Source organism: Linepithema humile, chromosome 4 (genome assembly GCF_040581485.1).
Source record: "Linepithema humile isolate Giens D197 chromosome 4, Lhum_UNIL_v1.0, whole genome shotgun sequence".
NCBI classification, from domain to species: domain Eukaryota; kingdom Metazoa; phylum Arthropoda; class Insecta; order Hymenoptera; family Formicidae; genus Linepithema; species Linepithema humile.
In genome coordinates, this window is record NC_090131.1 from 31,173,780 (window position 1) to 31,186,282 (window position 12,503).

The window sequence follows — 12,503 nt, forward strand, 5'->3', positions numbered from 1 at the left end:
TTATAATATATGTATATATGTTGTGTGTTATGCGCGTCATCATGTGTCTATGCTTATGTGTGCATGTATCTGTGTACATATGCCGTGTATACATATATACATACATATATGCAATACATCCAATGTTGTTGCTGATAGATATTAATAAAATGATAAATTAAAGATTATCTCATTTATATGAGATTAATCGGCTGACGGCTGACAAAAATACACAATTTCCGAGACACATCGTGTCTATTATAATCTATCTTATATATTCTCTATATGGAGATAGGTGTCATATATTGCAAGTATAAACTAATGACTGCACGACTGCATAGATAGCTTATTGAATTGCTTGACTTTCTTCACTTAACTTATCGTATTTTTAACACATTTGCTCTGCAAGGTTATATAAAACGTGTTAACAATAATACGAATGATGACAAGAATTGAATGTCGCGACGGTTTTATCGACTATACCTCTTTGAGCATTGCTTGACATTCACGCGATATATATGGAACGAAGCAAACTTTATCTTATAACAGGATTGCGCATAATTCACTATTTGCTGATTTACATGGTAATAATAATATATTTTGGCACAATTTCTTATTTTCGCAACTTAAAAAAGACTATTAAAGTAACACTTAAATAATTATATACTTAAAAATAACTGAGAAAATATCCCATATCTATGTGGCGCACTGCTTGTTAACCTATTCATTAATTATTTAATTTATTAATTGAAAAAAGAGTATGTAGTCTTTTCATATATTGTAACTTTATTTGTTAGCCTCATATATATGTGTGGGAGTTTATATAGGATTTTGCTTGCAAAATATCTTTAAAGAATTTAAAAATACGTAATAAATAAATAATAATATAATATTATTAATAATAACATTATTAAAATAATTCTTAAATTCTATATTATAGGCTATTTTTGCGACATTTCAGCCTTATTTTTACCCAGTTGCGATACCCAGAGACTAAATACAGTTACCGATAAAACAAAATACAGTTACATGACTAAATACATGTAAGTAGTAAATGCAGAAACGGGTTTGATTATCTTTGACTAAATTTTCGGCTTATCGCCTATGTTTGCCTATAAAGGCCTGAGCTTGAGTTTCATTATGACAAAGCACAACTCTATGGAGGCCGTAATATAAAGTGAATGAGAGAGAGAGAAAGAGAGAGAGAGAGAGAGAAAGAGAGAGAGAGAGAGAAAGAGGAAAAGACACGAGTATTGCAGCACATTACCAAAAGTTAATACCGCGTTGATTCCGACTCTGTCGGAAGAATACGTACCTTTATACAGAGTCGTGCTTATGACATTCGATAGCCTCTGCGAAACCTGACAACTTGTGATTCCGAAGACCAATTTATACAAAGTTTCTTCCCTTGGTCCTCTTGTAGGAAATGTTGCTCGCTGTGCGTTCGACTCGCTATTACAAAATTCTCGGCACATAAGTATGCATATAGAAAAAGTTGACAGCCAAATGTATTTAAACAAATACAAACGATTTATACCCATTTTTAATTTTTCGTCTTGACAACGCATTCGCAGCAAATTTTCTCTTTTCCGCACAACCACATTCATCTTATCGACATGGTAATTTCCAACGATGCTTAAACGCATGGATATCGCATAGGATCGCGTAAACCGGTTTCGAGAAAAGAGAGCCATGCAATTTGACGACTCCTCTTGCTGCGCGATATTGGCATCACCGAAACTTTAGCTGACTGGCGACAATCGCAAATATCTCTATGAATAAAAGCATGTCCTCGAAGATTTTTTTGTCGCGCCATTCTGTTCAGCATTGAACGCCGCAGTTTTCTTGGCCTTTGTCGAGAAGGGCCTGAGGCGCATAAAGAGATAGGCCGATAGCACGCACGAGAAAAACAAAACGGCGAGTAATACGATAAGAGTAATTGCGAATCCAGGAGTGGTCATGCAAATCATGGTTGAACTGGACGTGTTCTCGTAGCGTTGCGGGAATACCATTGTCGGGCCATTTAGCTCGCCACCGATGCTCTCATCGCCGATGGAGAAGGTCAGGTCGCCCGTCGAGACCACTCGAATGATCCGATTTACACCCACAGCCTTTTGCGGATTGTGTGCAATTTCTCGAGATTTTCTCCTTCTTTCATCGCGGGGTCGTCCGGCCGCCGCTTGTAAGTAGGCTTCCAACGGTAGCGGGATTGAAGGCGGAAGTCCGTATCCACCGACGTCAGGGTGTCCGACGTTTGTCGGAGAGTGATGATGATGATTCTCCAAAAGACCCTGATTATCTAAGAGCGACGACGACTCTGAACACTGGTCCGGACATTGGTATCGGCAGATCTGTATGGTGCACTGGAAGTGAACTTCCATGGAGTCTGGAAATTTGAATGCCTGGAAATGCGCGTACGACAGCACGGACGCCGAGGCGCCAAAGTTCTTGATCTTGGTGAATCTGGACATTAATTTTGGTCGCGTGATACAGCCTCGCTGGTCCACTAGCTGTATCGGTGCACGCTTGCCGTCGTGCGCCATGCAGTTTCTCACGAGCATATCGAACTTGGAGTCATCGTCTTTGATCGCGAGCACCATCGTCATTGTCTGACCGATCTTGACGAGACCCGAGACCTCGGAAGCCCATGGTCCTTTACCGACCTGTATCTGCATCCAACATCCCACGTTGTCACCGGCGAAATCCGCGCGGACTACATCCAGCATGTCCACGGGAAACGGACGAAAGGTAACCGACTTTTCGTAGAGATCGTGCCAGGTGCAGCGCAATTTACGCGCTTGATCCCAGACCTCCTGCACCTGAGGATCGTATTGCACCACTATAATGTTTTCAAAGTATGTGCCAGATCCGGACTCGGCGCCGTAGCCGTACAATCCATTCTCCGTGTTGCCGGCTGTGCCGCACGTATGTATACTGATCTCAAAGTTGACGGACGTGCGACCTAATCCCTCCGGTAAATGGACGCAGTTGACATTGCTGTAGTGGCCCTTACTGAAGACTATGCCGTAGAACGGCTTATCGAAGCCCAAATAAACCTTCATCAGATTTTTCTCGCATTTTACGTCCAGCGACACAATCTTCGGCATATCGGGCGTTGACACTGGCCAAGGCTCGACACCGACCGCAGTGGTGATACCACCGCCAGTTGTATAAATCTTATCCATAGCTTGCGATTGCACTTTAGAAGGCGGCAACGGCGGCGGTGGGCCATGATAAGCGACATTATGGTGTGGACGTGGTAGACCTAACGCACCTCGATTCGGTGGGAGTAAAGGATGACCTCGAAGTCCACCTAGTTTATAGTGATTTCCGCCGGTATCCTTGTCCACTATGGTATCCAATGCCAATTGATCGGAATTATTTAACTCGTTATCCTGTCGATTTAATGCTGAATTTTCATTTCGATTATCTTCTCCCGAAATTGCCTCTACAACCTCTACTTCTTCGGCTCGAGCCAGCTGTAAGAAAAAGTACACGCGCTATAATAAATAAATTAGGTTCAATTTTTGTCTCAGACTCTAGAATTTGTTACATTTCTGCGAAACTAGTCCCCTACGTATTTATACATTGCGAGAGCGTCTCTGCTTCTGTTTCTTACATTTCACTAATTATTTATACATTTCACGTGTTGACGATTGATTCAAAGTGTTTGCATTATGTCGATGTGTCATTCATGAATTTTATTTTTAGCACAAATCGCGCCGATGTACATACGGATGTCATTTCAGATACTAATTTTGATATGTATACCGAAAAAACGGCCGTGCAACGGTATCCGCTTCTCACGCGCTCAATGAATAACTTAAGTGTGTCAAGCTCGACGGAATCGCGGTGCGTCGAGAAACACGGTGTGGGCTCGATCGTTCGATTATCGGATCGGACAAATGGAGCGATCGTCGAAAGAGTTATTTCCGGTGGCACGAGAGCCGGAGGGCAACATGGTACACGGAGGAGAGGGGGGAGAGAGAGCGCGCGCGCGCAAGAGAGAGAGAGAGAGAGAGAGAGAGAGAAAGAGAGAGAGACGACGGTGAACCGCCGACGGCGACAAACCTGTTCGGAGTATTCAACGAATGTGGAGTTCGAGGATTCGATCGAGATGGTGGGGATAAGGGGGTTGCGGGGTAAAGAGCTCGCGATGGAATAGGAGCATTGAGTCGTATGTGTATAGAACTCTACGTATAGTGGCTGATTGCGTCACGTGTGACCTTAGGGCATAACGGACCACCCGTGTCTTTAGCCGCGGGTCAATCGACCGGTTTCGCGCGCACATGTTTGGCGGCTCTTCTTCTCGCCCCTATTACCTGTCCGTCCACTTGTCCCGTCATGGATTTTCAATGTCCACGTCCCATAATTCAATGAAGATGTAGTCATTTGCGCGGATATCGCGCCATCGATTGGTATCGACGACGACGAATCTCGATAGATATCGTGTACAATTAACAATTTATCACGGCAACTTGATCTAAATAGTAAACCATGTTATATAACAATATATTTTAATCATTTATTTTTTGTTCCACGAGACATTTTAGACATTACACTTAATGTTTCATCTTGCGATGGCTCGATACTGATCTATTCATTCAAATCAAAAAGATAGAGTTAGCAACGTTTATCTGTAAATGAATGTACATTGCAGTAAGGATTGATTACGATAGTCGTTGTCAAGATACAATTGTATTTATGAAACAGACGGGACGGATGGTCGAATATTTGCAATAAATTTTTTTCAAGCCTATCTATCCAAAAGTGATAATTAGATGATGATAGAACGAGTGGTAAAACAATAATCTGTACAATTCACAAAAATGTCAACAAGACATGAAAGGAATAGACAAGGAAATATCGCAATGAAGAAATAGGTGCGCACCGATTACATTGACCAGTTCCAGTTTTATCGCCACGTTCTTCCACAAAGTTAACGATAATCATTGTACGTTGAGAAGTTGAGCGAGAAATAAAGGAGACGCGTGCATCGTCGATCGTGTTGGGCCACAGGAATGCAGGACGAAAAGGGTACACCGATTGTGTGTGCACGCGCGCGCGAAGAAACCGGTCGTTCCGCGCGCGAGATTTTTGCGCACCACCTTGTAAGAGAACGACCCGACGCGCAATGAAACGTTACTTGGATCCACAGTAGACAGTGGACGAGCCAGAACGCATTGCCGTGCCGCGTACCATTTTGAGACATTGAGCCAGTCGAGTCGCCCTTAGCTCTGGGTCAGAGCACTGGGTAACGGCATTGCCCGGCCACGTGCGTGCGAACCCATCGTGATATCTGGGTTATAATGTAGTAATTACCTACGCAGACGTGCCGACCTATCCCCCGCTTGAGAGAGATTCCATCGCACCGCATCGCGTCGCGTCGTGCATCGGCCCTCCGCGCGTTCCCCCCGGTGTTCTCGTCCTGACAAGATCGAGCTAATGGTACTCAATATATATATATATGTATATCCACGAATATTGTTTGTCTTTCTTTCATGTCCGAGAACGCACGCGTCATTAGGATGATTTGGATATCGTACGTCGGCAATTTCGCGTTAATTCTTTTACTTCGAAACTTAAATTCTTAATATACTTAATGCGCTTGTGTGTACGCTTAATACGCTTTGCACGTTGATATCTATGCAACACGATGGCTTTTTAGAAAAATTTTTAATTTCACTCATATAAAAAAATGTAAACACTCACCCCCTTCAGTAAGAGACAGGCTATGATGTAAATGTATAACTGCATATCGTGCATTATTCACAGTGAAACACTAGTCGTATCGCTAAAAAAGAATGGTGATTATAATAAAATAGTTTAATGTATTATATAGCACAGCATGCTTGAAATAAATTCTCGCGTATTGTTACGCCAATCGATTCTTTAACAAAAAAAACAAAAAAAAAACACATACAGCATTTGCGCAAAAGCAGTACATTTTAAAGCAGACGATTTTAAAATCTTAACGGAAACTATTGTGAATGTATGATGACATACCTGACGATAATCGTATAATTAAGAGAATGTTTCTTTACAGCAAATCGCGATAACAGTCTTGAACAATCTTCTTTTTTGTTGGGGTAATCTGTGTTCACTCGATACAACAACCTGTAATGATAATTTGTTCAGTTTTACAAAATTTTTAATCAGAGAGAAACCTTAAAAGAAAGAAGAACGAGCTTTGCGAAGATCACAAAACAGACGCCAGATAAGCGTCATTACTGTTAACTTGTTGCTCATTTCCGCCACGTTAGTTGTAAAGGATGCGTTTATAAGACAGTTGTTGAATTCACGTTTCGCTCATTTCGCTCTTTGATCGCCAATTATCAGACAACATGTTTGCCTCGCGCAACCACTAGGCCACCTGTCCCAAATTCCTCCCGAATGTCCGGGTTTTCGCTCCGTTACCTTGTTGTAAGTACAGTCTCAGCCTCACGGTCTCACCATCTATTAATGCGAGTCAAATTTACTAAATTCGCAAAAACACGCGTACAAGCGTACACGCAAATTTCACACGTAGCTTTAATCGAGAATAATACGCTACACTTATACAAGCTGCTCAGTAAATTATCTTATTATAGAAATTTATTAATAATAACTTGTATCTTTTACACAATTCCAAATAAGCTATCAGAAAATAATTTTATCACAAGCACACACACACACACATCATTATCATTATCATCATATATACATATGCCATTAGCTGAAAAAAAAAGACCTAATTAATATGTCACTGATTTGTCACATCGATATACCGCATACATATTCTGCACACAAAACGAAAAAAGTCTGATTTTTTTTCTTACTTTCTTCTTTCTTCTCGAGACCACAAAATAACTAATTACACAAAAAATGTATCAATACTTTGAAATTAGTTTTACTTAAATTTAATAAAATACATATTTATCGAAGCATTTATTAGATGTAAATTGAGATGCAAATAAAAGAGGCAATCACGTATATAAATGCAGAGTAAATAAACTTTTATATCGCGAGTAAGCACTAATACATCTAATGCTTCATTCGTCTTGCGTTTTCGTTACGAGAATAAACGCAGCGAAAATGCTTCTTTATACATAATATGCACAACGTGTTTGACGCAAATCTTACTTTGCCTCATCTAAACTAATCGTACTTGAAATTTAACAAGTGACGTTTATAGAACAAAAAAATTGTTTCTCTGATTACAATATTTATTATTTATTAAACATATCTTGAATTTTCAAATTAAAAATCTATCTATAAAATTGAAAACTTTGCCGTTTCAGTAATGTAATGGCAAATAACGCGACCTCTTTCCGACACGCGCACGAAAGAGAAAAGCCGGAGACGATATGCAAAATGTCTGTGCAGCCGGTGCTCAAGTGGCATGTTTGACGTCCTATGAATGTAGGCAAGTAGGCTCCTGCCGATCAACGTTCGACCGTATGCGAACGCACGTGGAGTCCAAGTCAAAAGAACGTACCGGTTAACCAGGCGCGGCCGTCGGCTATTCGTCCAATTTGCGTGCCTGATACTTTGTACGACATATTGCAGCATTTAAAATTTAATATGCGCATTGCAGCGCCAATTTGAACAATTTCCTTAAAATCGTTTTATTTACGGACTGATAACAAAGGAATTACTAACAAATACGTTGATATATAATATTTGAATAGAACACGTGTTCACAATCTAATAAATTTTTTAAATCAAATATATTCAACATCGTAATCAATCAACCAAAAGTTGGTTGGATTGCGTAGAATCAACTCGAGTAAAAATTCTAAAGAGACAGCCGTTCTGAGAAGAAATTACAGAGTCGTTAGCTCATATCATATGTTGGATGTTTTATTCCGTTTTTGTAATTTGTGTCGCGACACCTGTTTCTTCTCTTACAAGTTACCTACATTCGAATAAAAATCACTGCCAGCTATTTACACGTCTCCCGTTTCGTGTTAACCATGGAACCGGGTATGCTGAAGAGATGTGGCATGGTGCCAAATACATATAACGGTTCCATCAATGTAGTAATTCCAAAGTCGGGCATTCGCATAATGAGCTCCTAATAGCGATCTATATGGAATAAATATAGTGGCTTCTCTATTGTCTTGTCCTCTTTTTCTTCTTATTCCTGCTTCCAGAGACTTGTCAAGACGTAAATAATACACACGTAATATTATTTAACATTTGAAAGAAAGTTATACACAGATAGGCATATTGATGAATTTCTGTTACCCACGTTGCCTGTGATTCACGTCAGACTTTACAAGTATCTTCTATCCAATATCTATTACTCGTGCCACTTTTCTTTTTTTTAGTTTGAGTATATAACAATTACTCGCGTTTGCGAGTATACCATAATTGGCCAATACCATAATTAGTAATCTCGTTAATAAGTTGAAATCAAGCGTTACGCGGAATATATTTTAATCATGGCGATGCATCTATTAGTATCAATAACAATAGAAAAATGCATAACAGACGCGCGATCTGTATTACTGTATTACGTTTTGCTTGTTCGCGATATGGCAATTGCAAGGTAATCAAGTGTAACGAGGTAGCTCGATGACTCGATTGTTTCTTTGCGCACTTGTGAGCTAAAACAGCTATACGCTTCAGATTGATCGCACACGCGTATATCGAATCCTACTCTACTACTAGTATATGTACGTATTAGCGAGATACACAGCGTAGCAAAGTTGTACATTAATTTGTTAAAAAATCAATAAATAGAAATTTATACAAAATATTTTAACGGCGGAATGTAATGTTACAAATAATAACAACTCATGCACTCTTGGTTTTTTGTAAGCCTTACAATTGTTTAACAGTAATAACAAATCAGTGTCAAATGATACATGCCTACTAACTGTCATTAATATGAGAGAGAGAGAGAGAGAGAGAGAGAGAGAGAGAGAGAGAATGCATCAACTTTTTTCTTTAATAAACATGCGAGTTCGTACGTATCGTAAAAATTTCACAATCGCACTTCTTTCGACATGCTTTACATTTCATTGAATCTTGTTTAGATACAATCAATGCAAAATAATGCATTTTTTATATTAATGCTCGTGCAATTTTAATTTAATTTTAATTGATGCTGCAAACAATTGTTTATCGTTACATATTTGTTAGATTTATCTCCGATAGATTTGGTAAATAGATCTCCGGTTGCATTGCATGAGAATGACGACACATTAATATTGATGATGAATTTACATTGCCGCGGTTATAATGACAGACTAAAGAAAGACCATAATAATTTTGCAAGAGTTTGTGCCAATATCATGAAACATATATGTTGGATTACACGTTATTTCGCCGGAGGGTATGTTTAATAGAATGGAAACGGTCACCCCCCACGGTTTTGCGGCCGACTATATCGTAGTGAATCTTGTACAACGCAACGTATAATTTCTCTCAATAAGCCTTGCGTTCCGGCCGTTATTAACGCATTAGCGATGCGCGAACGATGACGCGCAACCTGTCTCTAATAACTTAATCAGTGACGTAGCGCTAATTGGATTACATCCGGTATAGCGTAAAGCCGATCGTAAAGCATCGACCAAGCACTGTACGTACGTTCGTTTGACTTTGAAGAGGCGCATTTAATGACCGCAAGTTATTCATAACAACGTTTGCATTGTGATGCTCGCACATAGAAAGCATTCCATAGAGAGCATTCTACGCAAGTAGTTTGCGTCATATTTCGCATATTTGACTATAATCAAGAATTTGATTGTTTGACAATCAAGAATTTGATTGTCGAATGTTAGGCGAAGCAAACACGTTCTCAAAATGACGTATCGCATATTTACAGAAATAATATTTTTATCCACTTTCTACTTGGCTCCTTTCATCGCAAAGTCTCGCAACTCTTTTTTAGATTTACCAAAAAATTTGTTTTTCTTGCCGTTTTTCTAAATAATCTTAAACAATTGAAAAGTATAACCGAGCAACTAAGCTCAAATTGCGGCAGAAGCCGCGCGAATATTCTGAATTGAAATCGATGCCGAACACGGTAATACACCAGCGAAGCAATAATATCTTACTTCTTCGAGCCAATATCCAAGCAAGTCTGAAGTGCAAGTGGCCGTGCTTGATCTTCCTTTTGATGTCAAATGAATGAGGAACGGATCGTTCGAGTTATCACACCGATCGTAGCAATTAGACGTCGCACAACTATCCGATCTGGTACGTTCTGGTAGCAAATGCCCAAGAGATGAGAATGAGATTCGACAAATGTATCGCTGATGCGAATTTTGTGTTTGCCCGAACGAGGTTTATAAGAGCCTTCGGAAGCTCCGTGCGTGCAACTGATCACCTCGTGGTGACGCGCTACTCCACGATACCCGCTCACGACAGCTAGAGAAAGAGACGCGCGCGGGGCGGCATGTGCGGTCGCCGGTCTTGGAGGTGCACACGAGAACTCGAAGAGTCAGAATAGGGTACACCTGTCCGATATACGGAGTATACTACAAACGTAGCGGCCCGCCCCCTGACCCAGACAGCCGGTACAGTTATATAGGTCCCTTGCGCAGAGCGGAGGATCTCTCCTCATTCTCGCTACATTCGCCGCGAATCTGTGAGACTCGATGAACGATGTCTTCTGTGTATACGGCACATATGCTCCTATGTATTTCATCGAGATGTCAATGATAGTTTGTTTATCACTGAGCACAGAAATGGCACAGCACACAAAATATTTGATGTATCTAATCAAATTCGGAAGATCAATTTTGTAATTGAGCTCGATTCCAAGTTCCAATGAGATCTTAACAAGCTTTGATCACAGCATTCTTCATTAGTATTCTAATATATATATATATATATAGAGTATTTCTCTAAATCTGTCACATTATTCTAATATTTAACAAGTGCGGGTAAATAAAAATTAAGAAAATGTACGTTTCTGAAAATGTTGTGAATATAATAGTTATTGTTAAAAAAAAAAAAAAAAAAAAAAATACAACTACTTTGAGAAAATATTAACAAAATTGTTAATTAATTATTTAAATCAATTTTAATTTATTAAATTTAAAATAATAGTTCAACCAATACTATCTTATTGCAAAGTCTCTAACAAGAAGAAATAAATTCATAATAATTCTCTCGCTTGTGTTGATTGCAAATCAAGTTTCTTAGATATACATAATTTAGTTACATCTTACAAAATATTTAACATATTATCGTATTAATTTTTTATTGTTTATAATTAAAGAAAAATTGATGATTGCAATCTCTGACGATGAAGAAAATGTAATGGCATATAGGTAACAATTGCTGATAATTTATCGATTAGTGTTTATGCTTAAAATCTTACACAATCCTTATTATAAAGCATTTAAGACATCATATATAAATGTATATTTAATTAATAATAAAGTACCTTATATATAAATTTATATAAAATTTTAATTTTAATTTTTCTTCACCCTTTATCGCTTTACGCTGCATCAATATATTGGTTTTGTGTGTACTTGCTACTAGGGCTGTTGCTTTTGACATCTTCGAAGCTTTGAAGACTTGAAAGAATTCAATTCGCTTCCGTAAGTCGCATTAAGACACCATGTAATTTCTGTAAATTGACATATATTATTCAATTTAATTTTATATTATATATACAATACATTGTTTTAGTATTTTCTTAACACTTGAATTTTAATATTCCAGCGAGCAGCCGAAAAGATTTATGGAACAATGCTTGTAAGAAGCAAACAACTACGTGCATCCATACGTGCATTTCCTTTAAAATCGTCGGCTAATTCCAAACACCGTAATCATATCCAACAACTGCTGTATGTAGGAAATGTGTTTAAAATTATAGCTCTAATCTATTTATCAATAAATCTAAATTTGCATTTACATAATGTTCATCAATTTATCAATGCCGAATGACGCTTTGCAAAAGAGAAATGTCGCGGACAGAATTAAGCATCCAAGTTACATTACAAATTTTGAATTAGGAGCCATGATATGTAGCATCGTTTAAGTTCGATTATTGGAAATAAATCTTTCAACACATTTTCCAACCGTCTTTGTCTAGAGAGTAAATCAAAAAGTGAAGAGATATCTTTAATTAATTTGGAAAGAGAAAAAGTTTTCTTTACTTTTCGACTTTGTTTCGTAATTTACTTTAATATCTTAAATATTTTACATTAATGCAATTATTAATTATTTTACATTATTTTTATATATTGAGAGACATACACAAAATGTACATGTGTCATAATAGCAGAGCACGTGTAATAAACATCAGCATCTGCAGAATACAAAGCATAGAAAATCCCTTCTTGGCGCATGTCGTTACGTCAATTTTTTGTCGAGTTATAATCGTCTTAAAAATCTAGCGCGTGTGCACCATTTATGAGTGTGTGCGGGTGTACGTGTCGCGGAAGCGTGGAAATGTTACGTAACTATTACGGTACTACGATCAGCTGGTCAATTGACCAGCAGTAGTGAGGTAGGTCGTGTAAGTCATCGGCCTATATAAAACATGTAACTGCGTCGCTGGTTGGCTTCGGCCTAGA

General features: G+C 38.5%; 1 protein-coding gene across 1 annotated transcript; it reads right to left on the reverse strand.

Annotated features, from left to right (window-relative positions):
• Positions 1-496: 496 nt before the first annotated feature.
• On the reverse strand, positions 497-10,397 carry dy (dusky). Its single transcript, XM_012375824.2, has 4 exons — positions 10,026-10,397; positions 5,986-6,096; positions 5,692-5,773; positions 497-3,458 (listed from the first exon to the last, which is right to left on the reverse strand). Exons 3-4 carry the CDS (start codon positions 5,743-5,745, stop codon positions 1,752-1,754), a joined length of 1,761 nt encoding a protein of 586 aa, XP_012231247.1. The 5' UTR covers positions 5,746-5,773; positions 5,986-6,096; positions 10,026-10,397; the 3' UTR covers positions 497-1,751.
• Positions 10,398-12,503: the final 2,106 nt, after the last annotated feature.

Bases quoted from the DNA above. Each gene is read 5' to 3' on its own strand.
- dy (XM_012375824.2), bottom strand. From the start codon at position 5,745: ATGCACGATATGCAGTTATACATTTACATCATAGCCTGTCTCTTACTG. The intron at 3,459-5,691 runs GTGAGTGTTTAC...TTTTTCTTACAG, and splicing joins CCTGTCTCTTACTGAAGGGG to CTGGCTCGAGCCGAAGAAGT.